A 27,582-nucleotide genomic window follows, 5' to 3' on the forward strand; every position below is an offset into this window, starting at 1 on the left:
AGCACCGTACTAAATATTTCACTTACCTTAAACATCAATGAACTAATTTCTTAATATTCTCATCGTGAAGAAGTAAAAATATAGAGGGAAGCTTTTGGTAGAAACTTTATAATTCTGGTGAAAGTCTACTTAATTGTTAATATCTGCTGTTGCACTGGCCATCTTTCTTGGCTACAACACTTGGATACAAACATAGACAAATGTCTCAAAGAGAAGAAGAAATATAAAAGCATTTATGAATAGAACACCAAAATATTAAAGAAAAGTAAGAAAGATGCTGTAAACTATGAGCACATTTGGTCTGAACCAAACAATTGCTGGTACCTGTAGGCATTGACTCCATCTTCACAAGTGCCTCCATTTTGACACCAGTGGTCTTCACATTCATTTTTGTTGTGGGTACAACTGCTTCCCATCCATCCAGGTGCACAGATGCAATGCCTCTGCATGTCGTCGCCCAGAAAACAGAAACCCCCATTTGCACACGGCTATTAATATCACCAGGTAGGGGACAATGGAGGGTGGGGAGAAAAGAAGGAAAAAATATGGTCAAGTAAAGGTTGTTGACATGATTATGCATTATTATTTCATAATCTGATGGTGTGATAAAACTGATTTGAGTGACAGTAAATGCAATGCATGGTCGTCGGTGCTGGTTGAGTTATGTACTTACACACGTGTACCTTGAGGTCCAGAGCTGAAATGATAAAAGTGATGAGAATGTAGATTATCGGAAAAGGAATTGGTTTCTCATTTAGCTCTGAGACAATTCAGAGTGAGTTTGAGGCAACAAATCAATAAGTTGCCCTTCAGAAATATCACCTTAATTCTGAGGAAACAACAAGCCACCCACTAGAAGATCATATTTTATATTGTAAATGTCAGCAGGGAAGGTTGCAAGTAGTCTACAGATTCTCCCTACCTTCTTCTCAAGATAATAATTTCTAGTGAGAAGAAAACAGACTTGCCTCTAATGACAGCTGAATAGCAACTTACTTAAAACATAGAAACATAGAAAACCTACTAACACAATACAGGCTCTTCAGCCCACAATGTTGTGCCAAACACATATTTACTTTAAAAAACTTTCTAGGGTTACCCATAGCTGACTATTTTTCCAAGCACCTATCCAGCTGTCTCTGAAAAGATCCTATAGTTTCTGCCTCCAAAACAGGCAGCCCATTTCATGCACTCACCACTCTTTGCATAAGAAATTTACTCCTGACATCTCCTCTGTACCTACTTTCAAGCATCTTAAAATTGTGCCCTCTTGTGTTATCTATTTCAGCATTGGAAAAAGCCTTTGACTATCAACACGATCAATGCCTATACACCTCTATCAGGTCATCTCTGATCCTCTGTCACTCCAAGGAGACAGGCCGAGTTCACTCAACCTATTCTCATAAGGAATGCTCCCCAAACAAAGCAACATCCTTCTAATTCTCCTCTGCACTCTTTCTATACTTTTCACATCCTTCCTGTAGTGAGGTGACCAGAACTGAATACAGTACTCCAAGTGGGGTCTGACCAGGGTCATATATCGCTGTAACATTACCTCTTGGTTCTTAAACTTAATCCCATGGTTGATGAAGGCCAATGAACCATTTGCCTTCTTAACTGCAGAGTCAACCTGCAGAGCAGCTTTGAGAGTCCAATGGACTTGGACCCCAAGATCCCTCTGATTTTCCACATTGCCAAGAGTCTTATCATTAATACTATACTCTGCCATCATAGTTGACCTACTAAAATGAACAACCTCACACTTATCTGGGTTGAACTCCATCTGCCACATTTTAGCCCAGTTTTGCATCCTATCAATGTCCCGCTGTAACCTCTGACAGCCCTCCACACTATCCGCAACACTCTCAACTTTTGTGTCATCCACAAATTTACCAACCCATCCCTCCAGTACCTCATCCAGGTCATTTATAAAAATCACAAAGAGAAGGGTCCCAGAATAGATCCCTGAAGCACACAACTTGTCACGAAACTCCAAGCAGAATACGACCAATCTACAACCACTCTTTGCCTTCCACTGAAGCCAATTCTGGATCCACAAAGCAAGGTCTCCTTGGATCCGATGCCTTCTTACTTTCTCAATAAGTTTTGCATGGGGTGCCTTATCAAATATCTTATCCATATACACTACATCTATGGCTCTACATTCATCAATTTGTTTAGTCCCATCCTCAGAAATTTCAATCAGGCTCATAAGGCACAACCTGCTTTTGACAAAGCCATGCTGACCATCTATAATCCTACTATGCTTCTCTGAATATTCACAAATCCTGCTTCTCAGAATATTTTCCATCAACTTAGCAACCACTAAAGTAAGGCTCACTGGTCTATAATTTCCTGGGCTATCTCTAGTCCCTTTCTTGAATAAGGGAACAACATCTGCAACCTTCCAATCCAGCAGAACCTCTCCTGTCGCCATTGATGATACAAAGATCATTGCCAGAGGCTCAACAATCTCTTCCCTTGCCTCTCACAGTAGCCTGTGGTACATCTCGTCTAGTCCTGGTGACTTACCCAACTTGATGCTCTCCAAAAGCTCTAGCATATCCTCTTTCTAAACATGAACATGCTCAAGCTTTTCAATCACCAAGATCCTTTTCCATAGTGAAAACTGAAGCAAAGTATTCATTAAGTACCTCTGCTATCTCCTCTGGTTCCGTACACACTTTTCCACTGTCACACTTGATTGATCCTGTTCTCTCACGTCTTATCCTCTTGCTCTTCACAGACTTGTAAAATGTTTTGAGGTTTTGTTTAATCCAGCTCGCCAAGGCATTCTCATGGCCTCTTCTGGCTCTTCTGATTTCATTCTTAAGCTCCTTCCTGCTGGCCCTATAATCATCTAGAATTCTATCATTACCTAGTATTCTGAACATTTTGTAAGCTTTGCTTTTTTTCTTCCAGATTTCCAACAGCCTTTGTACACCATAGTTCCTGTACCCTACCATCTTTTCCTTGTTTCATTGAAACATACCTATGCAGAACTCCACGCAAATATCCCCTGAACATTTGCCACATTTCTGCCATACATTTCCCTGAGAATATCTGTTCCCAATTTATGCTTCCAAGTTCCTTCCTGATAGCTTCATATTTCCTCTTACTCCAGTTAAACACTTTCCTAACTTATCTGTTCCTATCCATCTCCAATACTATGGTAAAGGAGGTAGAATTGTGATCACTATCTCCAAAATACTCTTCCACTGAGAGATCTGACACCTGACCGGGTTTATTTCCCAATACCAGATCAAGTACAGCCTCTCCTTTTGTAGGCTTATCTACATATTGTGTGAGGAAACCTTCCTGAACACATCTAACAAACTCCACTACATCTAGACCTTTTGCTCTAGGGAGATGCCAATCAATATTTGGGAAATTAAAATCTCCCATCACGACCACCTGTTATGATTACTGTATACTTTTCCAGAATCTGTCTCCTCATCTGCTCCTCGATGTCCCTGTTACTATTGGATGGTCTATGAAAAACACCTTGTAGAGTCATTGACCCCCTTCCTGTTTCTAACTTCCACCCTCGGATAATCAGTAGACAATCCCTTCTTGTCTTCCTCCTTTTCTTGCTACCATGACACTATTTCTGATCAGCAGTGCTGTGCCCCCTCCTCTTTTTCCTCTCTCCCTGTCCTTTCTGAATCGTCTAAAACCTGGCACTCAAAGTAACCATTCCTGACTCTGAGCCACCCAGGTCTCTGGTAATGGCCACAACATCATAGCTCCAAGTACTGATCCATGCTCTAAGCTCATCCGCTTTGTTCATGATGCTTCTTGCATTCAAATAGACACATCTCAATCCATCAGTCTGAGTGTATCCATTCTCTATCACCCGTTTATCCTTCCTTTCACATTGTTTTCAAGCTTTCTCTATTTGTGAGCCAACCGCCCCTTCCTTCATCTCTTCAGTTCAGTTCCCACCCCCCAGCAATTCCAGTTTAAACTCTCCCCAATAGCCTTTGCAAACCTCCCCACCAAGATATTGGTCCCCCTCAGTTCAAATGCAACCCATCCTTTTTGTACAGGTCATGCCTGTCTCAAAAGAGGTCCCAATGATCCAGAAATCTGACTCCCTGCCCCCTTGCTCCAATCCCTCAGCCACACAATTATCCTTCACCTCATTCTATTCCTATACTCACTGTCACGTGGCACAGGCAGTAATCCTGAGATTACTACCGTTGAGGTCCTGCTTCTCAGCTTCCTTTCTAACTCCCTGTAGTGTGTTTTCAGGACCTCCTCCCTTTTCCTACCTGTCATTGGTACCAATATGTACCATGACCTTTGGCTGTTTACTTTCCTACTTCAGGATATTGTGGACGTGATCAGAAACATCCCGGACCCTGGCACCTGGAAGGCAAATTAGCATCCGTGTTTCTTCCTTGCATCCACAGTATCACCTGTCTGACCCCCTAACTATAGATTCCTCAATTACTGCTGCTGTCCTCTTCCTTTCCCTACACTTGTGAGCCACAAGGCCAGACTCTGTGCCAGAGGCACAGCCACTGTTGCTTCCTCCAGGTAAGCCATCCACCCCCCCCAATAGTATTCAAATAAGAGTACTTATCGTTAAGAGGAACAGCCACAGGGGTACTCTCTTGCCCTTCCCTTTCTTGACTATTACCCACTTATCTGTCTCCCGAGGCCCTGGTGTGACTACCTGCCTATAGCTCCTCTCTATCACCTCCTCACTTTCCCTGACCAGGTGAAGGTCATCGAGCTGCAGCTTCAGTTCCCTAACCCAGTCCCTAAGGAGCTACAGCTCAATGCACCCGGTGCAGACGTGGCCGTCCAGGAGGCTGAGCGTCTCCTGGATTTCTGACATCTGACACCAGTACAGAGCACTGGCCTCACAGACATACTTCATGTTTCTATTCCGGACAGGTATCTTTGAGACTCAAGTCAGATTGCAGATACCAGAATTCTGGAGTAAAGCACAAATTGCTGGAAGAAGTAAGCAGATCAGGAAGCTTCAGTGGGAGGAAAAGGTCAATCGACGTTTCAGGTCAAGACTTCTCTTCAGCACGCAACAGAACGAGGGGAGATTGACAGCATAAATGCTTAAAGGGAGGAAGTGGAACAGAATCTAATGGCTGATAGTTGAATCCAGCCACCATGCAGACTCTAGCCTTAGGTTAACCAGTGTAACAGAAACTACATTAGGGCAACTCCATTCTCTAATTTTTATTGTTGACAGCGGCTCTGGAGAGCTGACACCTGTCTTTTGATGATACTAAATTATGATGGGTATAGAAAGGGTTAATATTTATAAACTGATATCCCAATTCTTTTATTCTATGCTCTGATCTATGAAGGCAAGCATGCCATATACCCTCTGCACTACCATACCAAACTGCAATTTTACTTCCATGGAATTAAGACCTGGATCCCTTATGTCTCCTTTTTCATCAGTATTCCTTAGTGAACGAGTGTCCATCTATTTGACTTCCCAAAAATGTATCACCTTAAACTCATCATTCCATTTACCAATATTGCACCCAATTTCCATCTGATCTACAGTATATCCTATAAGATCCTTAGAGGAATGTCTCTGCCATCCACAACACCACCAATGTTTATGTCATCTACAAAGTTACTAATTATTCCTACATTCAGATCCAAGTTATTAATACATATTCCTAACAGCAAGGATACAAGAATTAGTTCTTGTGGTACATCACCAGTCACAATTGTCCAACCAGAAAATCATCCTTCCACCACTACTCTGTACCTACTATCACCAGACCAATTTTGGATCCAATTAACCAGCTCACTTTGGATTTCATGTTCCTTCTGAAACAACACACTCCGCCCCACCTCATTGCTCCTTAAGGCATCTGCAGAATGACCAGCTGCAGAGAGCACAATAAAATGTCTCACTCTGCTTCTAATGGTTGTTCTTACAATGATAAAGATTAGTCACTGAAATGATCATGTCACTTTTGCTAAATGCTTTGATTTTTCTTGTCATTATCGCAAAAGAAAATCATGAAAGTAAGATCCAAACACTCAAGAATAAGCCTTCATTAAGAAATCTAATTTGCAAAGGTCAATGAATAATTCTGTACATTTATGATTAATATTCATGAGAGACCAACCTGAAAAACAGGAGCAGGAGGAAACTAGTCAATCTCTCTTGCCTGCCTTCAGGTCATGACTGATCTTTTACCTTAATGCCTCCTTTCTGCACTAATCCTGTATCTCCTGATTCCCTTAATATCTGAAAATCTGTGAGTCCCTGTTTTGAGTAAACATATTGACTAAGCTTCCACAGCTCTTTTGTAAAGAGAAGTCCAAAGACTCACCACCCTCTGAGTGAAGAAATTGCTTCTCATTTTGATCCTAAATGACTGACCTTTCTTTATTAAGACTCAGACATTAGGTTCTAGATACGCCAGTCAACAACTCTGCATTACTCTAGCACAACTTGGAGGAATTTTATTCTTTTCAGTAAGCTATTGATTTCTTTTTGTTTTTTTTTGTGTGTTCTTTATTCTTATTGTATATTTTTATGCTGCAACAGATCAGGAGTAACAATCATTTTGTTCTTATTTACACCACCTACTGAAGTATGACAATAAACAACCTAGAATTTCAAAATCATCTCACATTCTTTGTAAACAAGGGAGTGCAGTCCCAATTCTCTTAGTCTCCCTTCAGATGCAGGGAGACCAAAGCTCCATGTAAGTGGTCTCACCAGGACCCTCTTTAATTGGAGTGAGACCTTCCTCACTGCTCACTGTGCCTGCATGTTAACTAGCTGTCTGTCATTCATGTACCAGAACACACAGGACCCTCTGAACACCAACGTCTTTCAGTCTATTACCAGCTAAAAATACATAATCTTGTAGTTTTCTTTGTATATAAAATAGTCACACGTTTTCCACATTAAATTCCGCCTACCACTTCACTTCACCTTTCTTCATTCCCCCTATAGTCTTGGCACCTCCACACAGCTCACTGGCTTTGATTCATCAAAAACTTGAAATAGACAATAGGTGCAGGAGTAGGCCATTCGGCCCTTCGAATGTTACATTTAATCCCCTCATCCAATTCCCTGATATAAATTGTGAACACTTGGAGACTCAGAACTGACCCCTGAAGTTAAGTATTAAGGACATAATTATTTAACAAACAATGTTATATTTATTGGTCAGAATCAGAATCAGTTTTACTATCACTGGTATTTATTATGAAATTTGATGTTTTGCAGGAGCAGTATGATGTATATATAAAAAATTATAAGTAAGTAAAATTTATTATCAAAGTACAGACCCTGTATATTTGTTACAAAATACGACACTGTGATTCATTTTCTTGTGGGATTACTCAATAAATCCAGTAACTATAATAGAATCAGTGAAGCACTGCAACAACAGGGTGGACAACCAATGTGCAAAAGCAAAAAGAAAGAAAAATAAATAACTAATAATAATAATTAAATAAGCAATAATTATCAAAAATATGAGATGAAGAGTTCTTGCATGTGAGTCCATAGGTTGTAGGAACAGCTCAGTGATTGGGCAAGTGAAGTTATCCCCTCTGGTTCAAGAGTCTTTTGGTTGAGAGTTAATAACTGGTCCCAAACCTGCTGATGTGAGTCCTCAGGCTCCTGTACCTTCTTCCTGATGGCAACAGTGAGAAGAGAATATGCCTTGGGTGGTGGAGATCCCTGATGATGGATGCTGTTTTCTACAACACCACTCCATGTAGATGTGCTCAATGACGGGGAGGGCCTTACCCATGAGGACTGTTTCTACTAACTTTTGGAGGATTTTCCAGTCAAGGACATTAATGTTTCAATAGAACATAGAACATAGAAATCTACAGCACATTACAGGCCCTTCAGCCCACAATGTTATGCCGACCATAACTCTAGACACTGCCTAGAACTTCCTTAACACTTAGTCCTATATTTTTCTGAGCTCCACATACCTATCTAAGAGGCTCTTAAAACACCCTATTGTATCCACTTCCACCACCACTCCCTGTGTAAAACTTACCCTCAGTACCTATTTCCAAGCACCTTAAAACTATGCCCCCTCATGTTAAATATTTCAGCCCTGGGAAAAATCCTTTGGCCATCCATGTGATCAAAGCCCCTCATCATCTTATACATCTCTATCAGGTCACCTCTCATTCTCCTCCACCCCAAGGAGAAAAGACCAAGTTCACTCAACCTATTCTCATAAGGTAGGCCCTCCAATTCAGGCAACATTCTTGTAAATCTCCTCTGCACTCTCTCTATAGTATCCACATCCTTCCTGTAGTGAGGTGACCAGAAAGGAATGGAGTACTTCAAGTGAGCTCTGACCAAGGTCTTATATAGCTGTAATATTTCTTCACAGCTCTTGAACTCAATCCCGTGGTTGATGAATGTCAACACACCATACACCTTCTGCCAAGAGTCTTACCATTAATATTCTGTCTACAAATTTGACCTACCAAAATTAACCACTTCACACTTATCTGGGTTGAAGTCCGTCTGCCACTTCTCAGCCCAGTTCTGCATCCAATCGATGTCCCACTTTAACTTCTGACAACCCTCCAGACTATCCACAACAACCCCAACATTTGTGTGATCAACAAACTTACTAACCCACCCTTCTACTTCTTCATCCAGGTCATTTATAAAAATCACAAAGAGGAGGGGTCCCAGAACAGATCCCTGCAGAACACCACTAGTCACCAACCTCCATCCAGAATATGAACAATCTTCAACCACCCTTTGCCTTCTTTGGGCAATACAATTCTGGATCCACAAAGCAAGGTCTCCTTGGATCCCATGCCTCCTTACTTTCTGAAGGAGCCTTGCATTGGGAACCTTATCAAATGCCTTACTGAAATCCATATACACTACATCCACTGCTCTACCTTCAAGATGTTTTGTTACATCCTTAAGTAATTCAATCAGGCTCATAAGGCACAACCTGCCCTTGACAAAGCCATGCTAACTATCCCCAAATCAGATTATGTCTCTCCAAATGCTCATTAATCCTGCCTCTCAGGATCTTCTCCAACAACTTGCTCACCATTGAAGTCAGACTCATTGGTCTTTAATTTCCTGGGTTATCTCTACTCCCTTTCTTGAACAAGGGAACAATATTTGCAATCCTCCCATCCTCCGGTACTTCTCCCATCCCTATTGATGATGTAAAGATCATTGCAAGAGACTCAGCAATCTCCTCCCTCACTATCCACAGTAGTCATCCAGCCCTGGTGACTTATCTAACTTAATGCTTTTCAATGCTCCAGCACATTCTCTTTCTTCATTTCTATATGCTCAAGCTCGAAGTTGTTGTGGTTTCTCGTGCCCCACAAATGACCAGGAGATGCAGAAGATTCTTCAAGAAGTATTAAACTTTAATTGGCAAATCAAAGCTGAGACAGTCAGTGAGCTAGTCGCTGATTGCCCACTGATCCTTGGACATAGCATGTTTTATAGCAATCTCCTGGTTTAGTTGCATTAGCATTTGCAATCGGTCTATAGTTGCGTATCACACGTACATCCGCCACTATTGTTTCTACCCATTGACTTAATCATGTTCTAATCTACATCTCTTAGCTACCTCTCATTAACACACCATTGTCTTCTACATTCTTAGGATTTCGTGTCTTAATCATGTTCTAATCTACATCTCTTAGCTACCTTTCATTAACACAACATTGTCTTCTACATTCTTAGGATTTCATTCTCTAGCAAATAGCAAGTTGCAACTTTTATACTCCAATATATCCCCCCTTTGAGACCCAGAGGGTCTCACACAGAGAAAAGACTAAGAGTCCATGCACAAAAGCCCCAATAAACTCAAGCACTTATTCCCAAATCTCGGGTTAAACTATAATTTTCTGCGCCAAGACCTCAAAGTATTCCCTCCCTGTTACCCTGGGCCGCTGAGCCAAAAACCCGCCCCTCCGCACCCGAGACAGGGAAAAAAACCCAGAAGCCCTCACAATCTACTCCCACACTGTCGTTTTGCTCTTGTTCATCCTGCAGGTGTTGTAGGCTGTAACGATACATTTTCGGTTTTTCTTTCTCCACTAAGCTTGCTTCAGTAATTGCCACGAGCATTGGAAATTGTTTGGTTGCAGCACACACTACAAGAGATTTGAGACAAGCAAGAAAACAGCACAGCACAAGCACACAACTCAACAATACAATACTGACAGTTATTGCCATTTTAGTCACCCATGCTCCCCATCCTCTGAGTCTACTTTCTAACGACTGATGTCCAAACCCTGCATTCTGTGCACATACCTCACACTGTGACAAGACGAAGTCCACTGAAGCCTGTAAATAAGGTGACCAAAAACCATCCTTCTTTATTTGCTTTATTACTTCCCCCCTTGCACAATGGTCAATCCCATGCGCTTCTGAAATCAGAATCATCAGTAGAGGGGTGGGCGCTACCAACAAACCGTCTTTCATGCTCCACAAGCCTTCCGGGTTCTGCTTGGCCTCACTTCATCTCCACATTGTCTGTTCTGCCAAAGTTGCCTTACCTTGTATTTCAATTAGGTCCTCTACCACAGGTTCTGGAGCTAGGCTTACCTGGGGGGCAATGACAGCTGATGTACATCCAGACGCTTTTCTGGCTGCCTCGTCCGCAGCTTGATTCCCCTTTGTTATTACATCATTTCCCTTTTTATGTGCCTGGCATTTTGCTATAGCCAATGCTTTATGTTTCATCATGGCTTTTATTAAGTCTAGAATTCACTGACAATGTTGTATGGGATCTCCATTACTTTTTTTTAAAACCTCTCTGCTTCCACACAGCCCCGAACAAATGGCATACTCCATGAGCATATGCCGAATCAGTATAGATGTCTACTTTCTCACCTTCCATCATTTCACACACAGCTGTCAGGGCTTTGATTTCCGCTAGTTGGGCGGAACACGGTTGGGGACAGGACTCCATCCTAATAATCTTATAGCTCGACTGATCCTGCTGCACTACTGAGAACTCTGCATGATTTCCATCATAATCCCTACAACAAGAGCCATCTACGAACAGAACCTTTTTATCTGCATCCTCTAGTGGTTCTGACCATAAATCAGCTCTCAATTTGGCAAATGCCATCATCTTCCCTACACAATCATGGGGTTCTCCTTCATAGCCCAAAGGGACAAAATCGGCTATATTACTGGAAGTGCATCTCTGTATAGTTATATCTGGAAATGTCAATAGCATCTGATACGCTGCTATCCTGGCTGGCGTCAGAACAAATTTCCCTTTTTCCAGCAATTCTGCTACTTTATGGTGTGTGTACAGAGTCACAGGATAGCCCAGAGTTACAGATGATGCCTTTCCATATGCATAGTACAGCGCCGCCAATCCCCGATAACAGGGTGGATACCCCTGAGCCACCTCATCTAGTCTCATACTGTAGTATGCTATCAGCTGCTTTGCTTTTCCTGTGCCTGTCTCTTGTGTTAGAATCGCTGTGACATAACCCTCCTGTCAGTTAGATACATACAAATGAAAAACCTTCTCGTAGTCAGGCAAAGCTAATGCTGGTGCTGACTGCAATTCCTGCTTAATAGTATTGAAAGCTACCTCCGCCTCTCCATTCCACTGTAAGCCATTCTTCAGATTTGCATGTCCTGTTTCTTTCATTATCTTGTCCCTTACTGTGGGAGCAAATCAACAGGTCATCCACATAATGTAACAATGTAACAATGTATTTGGAACAAATGTAACAATACCCTCTAGGTCTGCCTTCAACACCTGATTAAAAATGTGTGGTGCATGTTTAAATCCTTGCGGCATTCTGGTATAGGTATACTGAGCACCTCTGTAAGTAAATGCAAACAGATACTGACACTGATCGGCCAGAGGAATGCTGAAGAAAGCCGAACACAAATCAATCACTGAAAAGTAACTTGCTTCTGGTGGAACATTAGTCAAAAGCGTGTGTGGTTTGGGGACTACCGCTGGCCAGTCCTCTACCACATCATTTACCGCTCGCAAATCATGCACCAATCTCCACTTAGATTTATCTGCTTTTAAGACCGGCAGCAACAGGGTATTGCATGGACTGTTTGTTCTTTTAAGCACTCCTATTTCAAGCAACCCCTGCACTGTCGATGCTATTCCCTCTTCTGCTTCTGGTCTTAGAGGGTATTGTGGTCTCCTGGGTGGAATTGCTCCTTTTTTCAGCCATATTTCCACCGGACTAGCTCTTATTATTTTCCCTACGTCCGTGTCATGCTGTGATCACAGAATAGATGGCAACTCATCTAACCTTCTATCTTTCTGCTGGCCTCTTTCCTTTCCATGTGTGGTTGGGGAATTATTTCGACCTCTCTCACTATCCCTACCATATCTACACTTACCATTATTTTAATGCAATTGTTGTCTTCTGATATCCGCACCTCTGGTGTGATTTTCCTCCACACTGTTACGGTTTCAACACTCTTAACTAAGGGTCCTAAGTCTTTAAACTGACATCCCTTGTTTACCAACAACGTTACGTGGGGCGCAGCCTCCGGTATCCTGTACCATTTTTCTAAAAAGGTGTTCCACTTAACTTGTAAAGCTGCCCCTTGCTTTCTAATTATCACAGCCTCCCCTTCCAAGTGCTGTTGGATACATACCTCCAGGTGCCATCTCTTCTCTAACTCCCTGTTCTGAGTCTCGTCAAAAATCACTGTACAATGTAGCTCAGATTTGGGCATTACAGCCCTGGGTAATATAGCCTGCACGCCCTTTTTCCATTTTTCCCAGGTTCCCTGAATCTGATCTGCGATGTCTCCTATCCAAAAGACATTAGCCTTCTTGTCTTCTCGCGCTATCAATTGAGCCCCTGCTCTTTCCACACTCAGCCCATTTCTGGTGCATACTAATTTTAATTCCAGTTTCAATAAGGCATCTCTGCCTAACAAGTTAATCGGAGTTCCTTTAAATACTAGCACCGACAAAACAATTCCTTTATTTCCCATTCTCAACCGCACTGGAGCCGTGCACTGTGTCAACTGTGTTTTCCCCACTGTCTTAATAAACTTTCCTGACATGGGAAGGTGAAGGGCATACTGTGGCTGTACACAAGTGTATGTGGCTCCAGTATCTATCATCATTGGTGTCAGTTGCCCTTCTAACATAACCTGAACAATGGGTTCCTCGTCTGCCTCCCTTGTTATCATTGGGTAATGTCCCTTCCCACTCAAGTTCTCCGGGCACCCCTAATACCTCGCATAGGGGTTCACAGGTCCGCTTGGGCCTGTGGGGGCTGGTCCTTGGCTAAACTTTAGTTCCTTTCTTATCGGTTCCTGCTGGTGTGTGACAGGCCATGGTGTAAACAGACAATCTCTTCTCATGTGACCTGGCTGATTACATCCCCAGCACAATCTCTCTACCTCTCTTTCCCCCTGTCTCCTCACTGGTCCCCTCTGCCCATAGCTCCTCTGTCCCCCTCCTTGGGACTTCTAGTCCTGTCTGGGCTGTTTGAATTTAGTCTGTTCCTGATAGGGCATTTGTGGGAATGCTCCTCCAAAGATGATTGTTGGCATGGGGTTTACCAGCCCTTGTCTTACAGTATGATCGGTTCCTCCATATAGCAGTGCTTTGTCCAGTTCAATGGCTGTACTCGGACTGGTGGTTGCTAGCAGCATCTTTTTGTTTTTCTCTTTTTCCTTCTTTTTGAGTTCTTCGAGCTGCATTTGTATTAACTTTCCTTGCACCACTTCCTGCTGCTCAGCCAACCTTTGTTTGTCTTTCCGGTATTTCTCAACCGCATGGACTACGTGGTCTCTAAATTCTTCTGGGGTCATTGACGTTTGCCCAACCACTTCCTGCAGTTTGGATTTTACTTGTGGAGGCATTGCATCCAAAATGCTATGTCGGAACAATGAGGTCATAAATAAGCTATTCTCCACCTCTTGCTCAGTCTCCGGTCTCCACCTTTTCAACGTAGGCTGCTGGGTTTTCAGTGTCTCCCAGTGGATCCCCTTTTAAGGCTTTGGGGTCCACTTTGGGTGGATAAAGCTTTCTGAGGGCCTGCCATACCCTCTGCTTCACTCTGTCAAACCCGTCTCCATCACTTCTTGGGTCGTTCGAGTTTACTATGCCAGCCATTTCCATTAGTTCATTAAATTTGGAAGTTCCCATCAACCTTATCAATAGTGCCTTCAAATCTCCCATCGCCAATAATCGTCCCGCTGTTTCTTCTTCAAAGGGTCTAATCCATTTCCCTGCTCCTTCATGTCCTGATCCTTTTACTAACAACGGCATCATTCTTCCTCCTTCTTCCCACCAGCCCTGGCTCTCCTCCTCACCTGACTCCCCATCTGTCGCAGGGTATGTCTTTACTGCCTCCCACACAAATGTTTCCGGGGTCCTCTTCTTCCCTCGGTCTCCTTGTGGAGTCCTTCCTTTCTGTCTTGATTCAATACTTGGTTGGCCCCTGGAGCATATTTTGCATCTCTTCTGGCAATCCCCTCTCAGTAACTTATCTGGCTCTCTCTCTACTTCCTCAAGTCACTCCCCTACCACCTCCTTCTGCTCTTCTGGGTTTCTGCCTCCTACCACTTCCCCACAAATTCTCGCATCCTCTCTCTCTCCACTTAACTCTTGCTCCTCCAATGAGTCACCTTCTTTTCTAGTCTGTTTATTTCTACAGTATAACCGATACTCCTCATACTCCTTTTCCTCTCTCAAGCATTTCATCCGTTTAATCCCTTCTTCCATTTCTCTCTGTGTCTGTTCCACCTTTATCCTTTCCGCCTGTATCTCCTTCCATATCGCTGCTTTTTCCTTCTCGTATTGTTTTTTTTCCTCCTCATTATCCCAAACTTGGACTTCTCCCTGCATGTTTACTGTCCCCGTCAGCAGGGGGCACTGCTTAGGGGTTCCTTCCTCATTATAGGGAGGGGGCTTTTCTGTTTCTTTCGCATCCGGGTACAGAGCTGAAGCCAGTTTCTCACCGTACCTTCCTCTCTCTCTAACAGGCTGTTTCTCCAGCACCTTAGTTTCTTCCTTGCTTGTAATCAATATTCTACCTGTCCTCCTCAGCCTTTCTCCCTCCGTTCTGAAGAGTTTTAGCACTTCCATTTCTCATTCTCTTTTTTGCCCTCTTTTCTTAGATTTATCTTTTGGTTTGTAATTTTTAATTAGTCCCTCCATTTCTTCGCACAAGCTTACATCAAACGTTCCTTCTCTTGGCCATTTTGTGACCAGGTTTTTGGTTCTTTTTTCCCATTTTTCAGAAGTATTTATGATCACATATTTATTTATTGGGAATTTCTTGCTCAGAATCTCTACTGCCGTTCCTTTACCTGTCATGTTATTCTCTCTTTTTAAGGTATTTCAGAGATCCACAGATCGTTTACTGGATAATACTATTTACTCTAATTCTATGCCTAGTCTATCGTCTATCTACCAGCGCTTTAAACTATATATTGGACTGTCCTTGTTTCCTATTCTGTTCTGCCCGTACAGACCTCTATTCAGAGCGGCACCCACAGAACGTTCTCTTTGCACCTCATCTGTTCAGACCCTTATCTCTTAAGGCAGTATCCACGAGGATTTTCTCTATTTTTCCTTTCCCTGCCCATTCAAACCTTTGTTTTATACGAAGCAGTATCCCCAGGGACTTACCAACACCACGTGGAATTTTTCTTAACTTAACTTCTTATTAACTTATTTGTACTTACCCTCACTGCAATGTTCTTGATCAATCCTCTGAGCCTCCTGTTAACCCCCAATTCTGCCAGATTCTTTGGACCGGAGAGGCCCTTCGGCAGTGGTTCCACACTTCTGAGACTCCAAGACCTCTCCCAAAGCCAACAGAATTCTTAGTCCAAATTGTCGCAAAAAGCGCTTACCTTTTGTTTGGGTGCACCCTTAATTCTGTTAGCCTTGTGGGGGTCCCTAGAGGACTGGGAAGCATCCCCAATCTGCTGTTTCCTTTCCGCGGGTCTCTTTCCTGCAGCGGTCGCCAATTTTGTTGTGGTTTCTCGTGCCCCACAAATGACCAGGAGATGCAGAAGATTCTTCAAGAAGTATTAAACTTTAATTTGCAAATCAAAGCTGAGACAGTCAGTGAGCTAGTCGCTGATTGCCCACTGATCCTTGGACATAGCATGTTTTATAGCAATCTCCTGGTTTAGTTGCATTAGCATTTGCAATCGGTCTATAGTTGCGTATCACACGTACATCCGCCACTATTGTTTCTACCCATTGACTTAATCATGTTCTAATCTACATCTCTTAGCTACCTCTCATTAACCCACCATTGTCTTCTACATTCTTAGGATTTTGTGACTTAATCATGTTCTAATCTACATCTCTTAGCTACCTTTCATTAGCACAACATTGTCTTCTACATTCTTAGGATTTCTTTCTCTAGCAAATAGCAAGTTGCAACTTTTATACTCCAATAAAGTCAACCCCACAATTGCCAGGTCTTTTTCCCTGGTGAATTGAAGCATGGTATTCATTAAATACTTCTGCTGCCTCCTCCAACTCCATGCAAACATTTTCACTATCACACCTGATTGGTCCCATTTCCATACCAGTCTGTGATGCAGTCACTTAATATACTCTCCACCACACATTTATAGAATTTTTTCAAAGTTTTAGATGCCAAATCTTCGCAAACTCCTTAGGAAGTAAATCAGCTTTGTCTTGGTAGGGGGTATAGAATTTCAAAAAATAACATAATTTACCATACTATTGTATTTTATCATTCAATTTATTTTATTTGATTGATCATCATTATGGGATACCGTGACTGTATCAGTGTGATTTATATACAGTGCATTTTGTGCTATGTTATTTTGATTTATAATAAGTATCCTTATGAATTCTGTATTTGTGTATATGAAACTTAATAAAAATATTGAAAAAAGAAAGAAAAGGAAGTAAAGGAGCAGCCGTCATTTCTTTGCTATTGCACTAACATGCTGGGGCCCAGGGCAAGTCCTCTGAAATGAGAAAATTTAAAATTGCTGATTCTTTCTACCTCTAATCCCCGATGGGGACTAACTCATGGATTTCAGGATTCCTCCTTCTGATGTCTACCATTAGCTCCTTGGTTTTGCTGTCATTGAGTGAGAGGCTGTTGTTGTGGGACCACTCAGCCAGATTTTCAACCTCCCTCCTATCTGCTGATCCGTCACTACCTTTGGTTCGGCCTACAAAGGTGACACCATCAGCAAACTTCAATATGGCATTGGAGCTGTGCTTAGCCACACAGTTATAAGTGTAAAGCCAGCAGAGCAGGGGCTAAGCACACAGCCTTGTGGTGCACCTGTGTTGATGGATATTGTGAAGGAGGTGTTGTTGCTAGTCTGAACAGACTGAGGTCTGCAAGTGAGAAAGTCAAGCATCCAATTTCACAGGTGGTATTGAGGCCAAGGTCTTGAAGCTTATTGATTAGTTTTGATGGGATGATAATATTGAATGCTTCGCTGCAGTCAATAAAGATCATTGTGATGTATACATCTTTGCTGTCCAGATGTTCCAGGGTTGAGTGAAGAGCCAATGAAACGGCATCTGCCAATAAAATGCCATTTGTTGGTAGGCAAATTGGAGTGGATCCAAGTTGCTTCTTAGGCAGGAGTTGTTATGTTTCATTATCAACCTCTCAACACACTCCTTTACTGTGGATATAAGTGCAACTGGACAATAATCATTGAGGGCAGAAAAAATAGCTGTTCTGAACCATTGATTGCATATATGCAGGCTCCCTGTACTTCCACACTGATGGTAGCAATGAAATGATGGTATGTCCTGGGTGAAGGATGTCCTTGATTGAGTAATAGATTACAAAAGCAGGTTAGGTAAGCTAAAAAAAAAGCAGAAAATGCTCTCAAGCAAATGCAGAAAAGTTTACTATGATGGAATCTGTGATAAGGTACTTTAGAAGTGCAGAGAGATTGGAAAGAAGGGATTGCTCTCTCTGCATCATAGAAAGTTAGAAGGGTTCATAGTTCAGAACAGAAGTAAGGAAGAAATTATTTTAGCCAGAGAGTGGAGTATCTGTGGAATGGTCTACCACAGACCACAGTGGAGGCCAAGTCCATGTGTATATTTAAAGCATAAGTTGATATTTTCATGATTGGTCAGGGCATCAAAGGTTATGGTAAGAAGGCAGGCATATGGGGTTGAGTGGGATCTGGGATCAGCTATGATGAAATTGCTAAAAAGACAAGATGGGCTGAATGGCCTAATTCTGCTCCTATGTATTATGGTCCAAATTACAGATAGCTTTGATTTGGTAAATAAAAGGAAACTAAGGCAGAAGATACCAAAAGACAAAGATTCAAGACAAAGAGAAAAAAATCAGGTGTAGAGTTATTATTTCACATAGAATTGATAATGATCTGGGATGCCTTGCATGAGAGGTCTGCAGAAGCAGATTTAGGAGTAGCTTATGAGTTGTATTGGATAAAAGCTTAGAGAAATGATTTACAGCTCAAATAATATGAGAGAAAATGATGTGACTATTTGGACAGCAAAACCAGGATTCTTATATCAATGCTTATCAATGGATCATTTATCCAACTTCATTCATAGGAGAGCAAGGTGAGGTTGCTCCTCACAATTGCATAGCTTGATAAAATTTCCCACACATTTATTGATTCTTACGGTGGTTAACTCAACAAATAAATTACTGTCAAAACCTCAGCCAATTTATAGTGAATGTCAGTATTAAAAAATAAATATGATCCATTTAACATGTTTCATTTCATGAGCCCTTACTGTAGAAGGGAATTTTGGAAATACAACCAGTCACTGTTGTAACATAGGAAATACTGGCCAGCTTCTGCATGGCACCGGTCCATAAACAGCAAAGTGCTAATGATCAGATAACCTGTTTCTGGTGAACCATTACATACAGTATTATCTTACCAGAAAATTCCTTCTCTCATGAAATGTTGTAAGTGGACTACATGCACCTGGGGCAATTTGACGTCTCATCACAAAGACAGTACCTTCAACAATGTGGCACTCCTTCCAGTATTGCATGTGACTGTCAAGCACAGGAACAAGCTGGTGTGGGCTCTGAATCCACACATTTGTGATGCAAATAATCAACTACTAAGCAATAGGTAACTTACTAATTTCAATAATTACTGACACAAGAATATTTTAAGTTTTGAGATGTATTTGCAAAATTATAAATAGGGAGTAGGAGTGGACTTACCAGTCCCTTCATAATTTTAAGGCTCACCAGAATATAACTTCAATTCAATACTCTTGTGAACCCACATTAACTTCAACCCCCTTTACCTGTCGAGAATTGACTGATCCCACCTTAACACCATGGTAACATAACAGTTAGAGTGATGCTATTACAGCTCGGCATGTTGGAGTTTGGAGTTCAGTTGCCATCTGTGAGGAGTTTACATGTTTTTCCTGTGACCACATGAGGTCCTCCCACAGTCCACAGGCACACCAGTTAAACGCAACAGATCCAAGATTGTGCTGTATATGGCAGCCATGTTGCGCACTCCGAATTGGCATTGTAACTTTCTGCTTATTTCGCTGATTCTATCAGCACTTCTCTTACAACAAGTTGAAAGTCACATCAGGGGTATTGATTGACTCTTTTGAACACCAGAAAGATGGCATTCAATCAGAATGAGCTGCCTTTGTAGCACTGAGACCCCCTGCTTGCATGAACGACGGGAGTTTCATTCAGCACACCGGCACTGCTGAGGAAGCATCATCGGAGATAAGATAAAAGAACAGGCATCTTGTTTAGATTAAGAAGTCACGCAAATCAGCTGCCACTCCCTAGCACTGGGGTCACCACGGACTGGTTTAATATTGACAATATTCTTCCGGACTGGCTGACGGGGGAGTGTTAATCATGACCAAAATATAGGTGATAAGTCCACTATAAGTCACTGATAAGTGGTTAATGCACTCAATTTCATTTCTAAAAGGTTTTATCTAACAAATTTAATATTAAACACCACAGCGCATATTTTCCTCATATAAACATATAAAATCATTACAACACACCAATATCGCTGAATCAATGGGAACTCGGGGTTTGTTTCCCTGCTACAAGACAGTCCCATCCAGGGGTGATGGGAGACAGCAATACTCAAAGGGGGTTCCTTGTGTCCAGTCAATTCCGCAATTTAGTTTTTGTTATGAGGTATGTTGATGGAAATGTCAACAACATTTTCACTGCTTTCATGGCTATCTCAGGATATTCAGCCTTGACTTTGATCCAGAATACTGGCATAGATGTTATGTCAAACATACTTTTCAGCCCACCATCATTTGCAAGCTCAAGGAGTTGATCTTCTTCCCACGCTGACATGGATGATTCACTGGGAACATTCACAAATGGGTCACGGACCCATTCCTTTGCACGTCTTGTGACATTTGCAGTTGGAAATTATGCTCGAATTCTGTCAACAGTGAAGATAGGTAATCACGCACCAGTTGTGAGAATATGACAAATATGCCCATCCCCTCAACGTCCCCATAGTTCCAGTTTGGCTTTGAAATTAAACATTTTATCTGCCAGCTTGAAGACAGTTGTCATTCTCCTCTGAAGTGACAAATTGAGTTCATTGAGCAGGTTGAAGATGTCACACAGATAAGCGAGTTTTGCTATCCACTCCTCGTCACTGAAGTGTGCCTCCAATGGTGACATTTTTCCTGAAAGAAATCTCTGTAGCGGCTCTCTTAACGCGAAAACTCAGTGTGTAGGAGAAGGTGTTCGTGCTCTGCATCCATCGATGTCCTCCACTATGTCATCAATTCTCCTTGCAACTGTGGTAGCTGAAAGAGAAACCTTTACCATCTTGTTAGCTGCAGCTTCTTCCAACAGTTCACGGCACATGTCCTTGGCGGCAGGCAGAATCAATTCTTCACCACCAGTGAAAGCCTTCATAGCCTTAATAATATGGCTAGCCACTAAGTAATATCGTTTCCTCATGGCCCAGAAACGCATGCTTTGCAGCTAGGTACCGGTCCATGGCCCGGTGGTTGGGGAGCATTGCCGTAGCATACTGCTGGCCAACGTACAGTCCCTGACAAAAGCTTTGTGAGCTGACAGCCAGAACCTCCTACCAACAGGAAACAAAGCACTGTAAGATCTTTCGTTTTACAGAAACCTGGTTGTCGGAGGAAATACCAGACCAAACTATTGAACCCGTCACATTCTCTGTGTTCTGAGCAGACAGGTCTAAAATCTCTCCAGGAAAAGTAAAGGGGTGGGGCTGTATGGTGAACAATGCTTGGTATGATCTTGCTAGTGTGCACATCCTCAATCCTTTCGCTCACCCGATCCATTCTTTTTAAACAGTGACCTCGTAACCTCCACTTCTTGATTCCTTCCTTCCTTTATAAATTCAGAAGCAGATATATATATATATAACTTCCTTTATAAGTTCAGAAGTTCAATATTCAATCTTACGTCAAAACGTCAGGTAATGAAGCACTCCATGCTTCTGATAGCAAGAAGTGGACCATATCCATTCAGGCTTGGGGTAATAACTAATATCAAGTGTATTAGACTCCAATAATAAAGAGCTCAATTGCCTATGACATTGCTGAGTCTATCATTATTAATATCCTGGGAATTACCACTGTCCCGAAACTCAGATGGACCAGTCACTTAAATATTAAGGTTAAATTATAAACTATAAATATGCAACTACAGAAACAGGTCAGAGGCTAATTAGTGACTCACCTCTTAACACATAAAAACCTTTTTTGCTATGTACTAGGCACAAGTTAAAAATGTTAAGGAATTTTCTCTATTTGGTTGAAGAATATAGCTCCAGCAATACTCAAGATATCCAATTCAGGATCAGTCAGCCTACTTGAATGGCATCCAACTCACCGTTATAATCATTCACTCTTTCCAGCAGTGATGTGCAGTGTTGTACCCTCAACAAAATGCACTTCCATTTACTTATTAAAGTCTATTCCAACAGAACTCTTTATCACCCAGGAAAGCAAGCATATGCTGATATCAATACCATCACAATGTTCAAATCATCCAGTTTCAGAAATATATCATCAGTAGGTCTTAATCCTGGACCGTCCTCTGATATAACAATATTGGAGGACTTTAACCAATAATGATGATGTTTCATGATGGCGGTGTATCACTACCTTCTTGGGGGCAAATAAGGATGGGAGCAAATGCTAGCCTTGCCAATAATGCCCACATCTGTGAACAAATTTAATCAGATTTCCTTTCAATTGGAAGCTGGGTGATCACTTGCTTTCCTTTATTTTGCCATTCCAGAAAGATGTCCAATTCCTCCTCAGCTCCTAGAAACAATTTGGCTGAGACTAACAATTATGAGATATGGACTTTGGCGGAAAGGCCACCATGTTATTGCCCATTCCTAATTGCCCATGGAATGTTGGTGCTGATCTACCTTCTTAAATTGCTCCAGTCCAAGGGGTAAAATAACTCATACCGTACTCTTGGTTAAGGTATTCCAAGGATTTAACCCAGCAACAATGAAAAGTGACATTGTAATTCCTCTTGTCTCTGCTGCCCTTACCCTTTCAGGTGATGAGTTTGGAAGTCATTACTGTTTGTTTTGAAAAGTTGGATTCTATTTTTAAAACACTATTTTATATTTTTCACAACATCTTGTCATCAATTATTCATATATCAAGATGTTGTTTGTGAGGAGGAAGGAAACACAAAGCTGGTTATCTCATTGACTTGAACAGATTTAGGTCACAAAAATTATCTGTGAGCTGCCATTTGGGAAGACTTATGGAGCACATCATTCCTGCTAATGTCCCTTGTGTTTTATATTCCTTTTCACTGTGCTGATACATGACAAGAATAATCTTCACCATAACACCTGTTGTACTTCACCCTTGAAGAAGAATATGGGGCCAAGTTTTGCTAAAGAATAACTATATCTGAACAATGCAGGCGATTATTAATTCACATATCTACTAGCAGCACAGGGTGTGAAAGAAATCCACTTGAATCATTAAACATCACAGGTTGATGTTCAACAAGGCAATTAACCTTCCTGTGATTTTCATGAGGATTAAAATCTCTCATGTCAATTTTGCTATTAAACTTACAGCAGAAAGCTATGTCAATAAATAAGCATGCCAAGTCAAGTCAAGTTGCTTTTTATTGTCATTTCGACCATAACTGCTGGTACAGTACACAGTAAAAACGAGACGTTTTTCAGGACCATGATGCTACATGAAAAATAGAAAAGTTACACTGACCTATGTAAACCAACACAAAAGCTACACTAGACTACAGACCTACCCAGGACAGCATAAAGTACACAGAACAGAACTTACCTTTGTTATCATAATCTGGCGTAGTTATTTAACCAAACAAGTCCATTAGACCAGAGACACAGGAGCAGGGTTAGGCCATTTGACCCATTAAGTCTGCTCTGCCATTTCATCATGACTGATATATTATCCCTCTCAACCCAATTCTCTTGCCTTCTCCCCACAACTGTTGACACCCTTACCAATCAAGAACCTATCAACCTCTACTTTAAATATATCCAATACTTGACTTCTACAACTGCGTATGGTAATGATTTCTACAGATTCACTACCCTCTGGTTAAAGAAAGTCAGTTTACAGAGTTAACAGTTCGTTTATCATTTTGCATGCTAGTAAATTATGTATATTCAGACAAATTTAAATCTGTCCATTTCTGGAGGGATTGATCAATCATGAATGTACTCTATGGAGGCAGGGATAATGCTCATAATGTGCTTAGTGACTGTTGGGGGAATTTCATGTTCCTGTTCTTTCCCTCACAACCAACCCTTAAGTATGGTTATCATTGTTACAGACTGTCAAAGTCTTTTTCCCAGAAAGGGAAGGACCTTATGCAGAGTTTGATTCATTCAGGTTAGGAATAATTCTGGAGAATTTAAAAACACTTTTTAAAATAGAAAAATAAACTTCTGACTATAATACACTCTGTGATCACTTTATTAAGTATACCTGTGCACCTGCTCTTCTGTGCAAATATCTAAGCAAACAATCACATTGCAGCAACTCAATGCACAAAAGAATGCAGACTTGCTTAAGAGATTCGGTTGTTGTTCAGACCAAACATCAGAATGGGGAAGAAATATGATCCAAATGCCTTTGACATTGGAATAATAGTTGGTGCCAGATGAGGGGATTTGAGTATCTCAGGGACTGCTGACCTCCTGGAATTTTCACATTCAAGTCTTTAGAATTTAGACCATAAGATAAAGGAGCAGAAGTAGGCCATTCGGCCCATTGAGTCTGCTCTGCCATTCAATCATTTTTCCAGTCATCCTCACTTCCCTGCCTTCTCCCCATACCCTTTGATGCCCTGGTTAATTAAGAACCTATCTATCTCTGCCTTAAATACATCCAACGACTTAGCCTCCACAGCCAGTCATGGCAACAAATTCCACAGATTTACCACCCTCTGACTAAAGTAATTACTGTGCATCTCTGTTCTAAATGGACGTCCTTCAATTCTGAAGTCGTGCCCTCTTGTCCTTGACTCCCCAACAGTCGGAAATAACTTTGCCGTATCTAATCTGCTCAGGCCTTTTAACATTCAGAATGTTTCTATGAGATACCCCCTCATTCTCCTGATCTCCAGGGAATACAGCCCAAGAGCTGCCAGATGTTCCTTATACAGTAACCCTTTCATTCCTGGAATCATTCTCGTGAATCTTCTCTGAACCCTCTACAATGTCAGTATATCCTTTCTAAAATAAGGAGCCCAAAACTGCACACAATATTCCAAGTGTGGTCTCACAAGTGCTTTATAGAGGCTCAATTTCACATCCCTGCTCTTATATTCTATACCTCTAGAAATGAACGCCAACATTGCATTTGCCTTCATCACAACAGACTCAGTCTGGAGGTTAACCATTAGGGTATCTTGCACAAGGACTCCCAAGCCCTTTTACATCTCTGCATTTTGAATTCTCTCCCCATCTAGATAATAGTCTACCCGTTTTATTTTTTTCACCAAAGTGCATGACCATACATTTTACAACACTGTATTTTATTTATCACTTCTTTGCCCATTGCCCTAAACTATCTAAGTCTCTCTGCAGGCTCTCTGTTTCCTCAACACTACCCACCCCTCCACCTATCTTTGGATGATCGGCAAATTTAGCCACAAATCCATTAATCCCATAGTCCACATCATTGACATACATCGTAAAAAGCAGCGGTCCCAACACCGACCTCTGTGGAACTCCACTGGTAACCAGCAGCCAGTCAGAATAGGATCCCTTTATTCCCACTCTCCGTTTTCTGCTGATCAGCCGATGCTCCACCCATGCTAGTAACTTCTCTGTAATTCCATGGGCTCTTACCTTGCTAACCAGCCTCATGTGCAGCACCCTGCTTATAATATCCTCAAAAAAACTGCAGTAGGTTAGTCAGGCAGGATTTTCCTTTCAGGAAACCATGCTGGCTTTGGCCTACCTTGTCATGTGCCTCCAGATATTCCGCAATCTCATCCCTAACAATTGATTTCAACAACTTCCCAACCACTGATGTCAGGCTAACAGGACTATAGTTTCCTCTCTGCTGCTTCCCACTCTTCTTAAATAGTGGAGTAATATTGGTGATTTTCCAGTCATCTGGTACAATACCAGAATCTATCGATTATTGAAAGATCATTGTTAATGCCTCTCAAACTCTCAGCTACTTCCTTCAGAACCCGAGAGTGCATTCCATCAGGTCCGGGAGATTTATCCACCCTTAAACCATTAAGCTTCCTCAGTACCTACTCAGTCTAATTTTTCACTGCACATACTTCACTTCCCTGACACTCTTGAATGTCCAATATACTGCTGATAACTTCCACTGTGAAGACTGATGCGAAATACACATTCAGTTTCTCTGCATCTTTCATTACAATATCTCCAGTGCCATTTTCTATTGGTCCTATATCTACCCTCAACTCTCTTTTACCCTTTATATACTTAAAAAAGCTTTTAGTATCTTCTATGATATTAATCATCAGCTTCCTTTCGTAATTCATCTTTTCCTTCCTAATGACCTTCTTAGTTTCCTTCTGCAAGTTTTTGAAAGCTTCCCAATCCTCTATCTTCCCGCTAGCTTTGACTTCCTTGTATGCCCTCTCTTTTGCTTTCACTATGGCTTTGACTTCACTTGCTACCAACCACAAACTGCATCACACAAGACTTCATTAGAAGTTTGAGGAGATTTGTCAAGCCACCAAAAACGTGCAATTTTCTGTGGATGTGTGGTGGAAAGCGTTCTAATAAGCTGCATCACATCCTGGTATGAAGGCTCCAGTTCACAGGATTGCAAATGGCTGCAGAGGATTGTAGACTCAGCCAGGTCCATCACAGCCACAACCCTCTTTTCATGGGGCAATGCCTCAGGAAGGTGACTCCCTTCACTGAGGACTCCCACCATCTAGCACATGCCCTCTTCTCATTACTAACATCACATTACTGGAGTCGGGAGACTCACACTCAATAATCTGGAAACACCTTCTTCCCATCTGCCATCATATTTCTGTATGGCCTATAAACACTACTTCATTATTCCATTTGTTTATTAGTAACTTATAATGATTTTATGTTTTTGCACTGCACTAATGCTGCATAACTGCAAAATTCACATCATATAAAATGGTGATAATAAGCCTTCCAACATTCTCTGAGGCACCACAGCAGTACTGCAAGCTTCACAGCCACATCTCGCAGCATTCATCCATCACTAGCACATTAGCTTCCCTCATTGTTGCCGGAGATTGTACCCGTATACCTAATAAAGTGTGGTGTAAACTATGTCAGCATACACTTGCTCATTAGTGCAAATATCTGATCAGACAGTTATGTGGCAGCAACTCCATGCATAAAAAACACAAAGTACACTGCAGATGCTGTGGTCAAATCAACACGTACAAACAAGCTGGATAAAATCAGCAGGTCGGGCAGCATCCGTTGAAATGAGCAGTCAATGTTGGGCCAAAACGTTGACTGCTCATTTCAACGGATGCTGCCCGACCTGCTGAGTTCATCCAGCTTGTTTATTCCATGTATAAAAGCCTGCAGATATGATCAAGGAGGTTAACTGTTGTTCAGACCAAATATCAAAATGGTTAAGAAATGTAATCTAAGTCTCTTTGATCATAGAATGATTGCTTGATTGCCATACAGGGTAGTTTAAATATCTCAGAAACCGCTGTTCATTCCCTTCCATAGATGCTGCCTTGTCTGACCAATAGAGTATTGACATCTGCAACAGACTTCAAGGTGAGTTGTCCTGGGATCAAATCCAGCCGGCTCCATGCATGTTTCCCATTCATGCTCAGTTGAGCATCAAGCTAGCAACTTGGCCTCATACAAAACAAAAGAGCGTTAAAGGAACTGCAATTCTGCTGCCCTACATACCACGGCGTGGAGAGAAACAACAACATGGTGCTGCCTTATGTGCTGAGTTCCTTCAGTGTACTGTTGGTGGTGCTCAAGATTTCTAGCATCTGCAATACCTCTTGTGTTTAAAAATCACTTATCTAAGTAGTTTAGATATAGCTTTGGATGTCCACAGGGCTTATGCAATCTTTCATTCAGTTCTTACAGATGCAGTGAATTAGTAT

The 27,582-nt window shown here is 41.7% G+C and overlaps 1 protein-coding gene across 1 annotated transcript in view; it reads right to left on the reverse strand.

Moving 5' to 3' along the window:
* Positions 1–27,582, reverse strand: part of LOC132401336 (protein eyes shut homolog) — a 1,222,700-nt gene that overhangs the window by 1,181,942 nt on the left and 13,176 nt on the right. The window contains exon 4 of the mRNA XM_059983465.1: positions 325–488. Coding sequence (XP_059839448.1) covers positions 325–488 — 164 coding nt within the window. The remainder of the gene's footprint in view (positions 1–324; positions 489–27,582) is intronic.

The sequence above is a fragment of the Hypanus sabinus genome, chromosome 10 (genome assembly GCF_030144855.1).
Source record: "Hypanus sabinus isolate sHypSab1 chromosome 10, sHypSab1.hap1, whole genome shotgun sequence".
Lineage (NCBI taxonomy): Eukaryota > Metazoa > Chordata > Chondrichthyes > Myliobatiformes > Dasyatidae > Hypanus > Hypanus sabinus.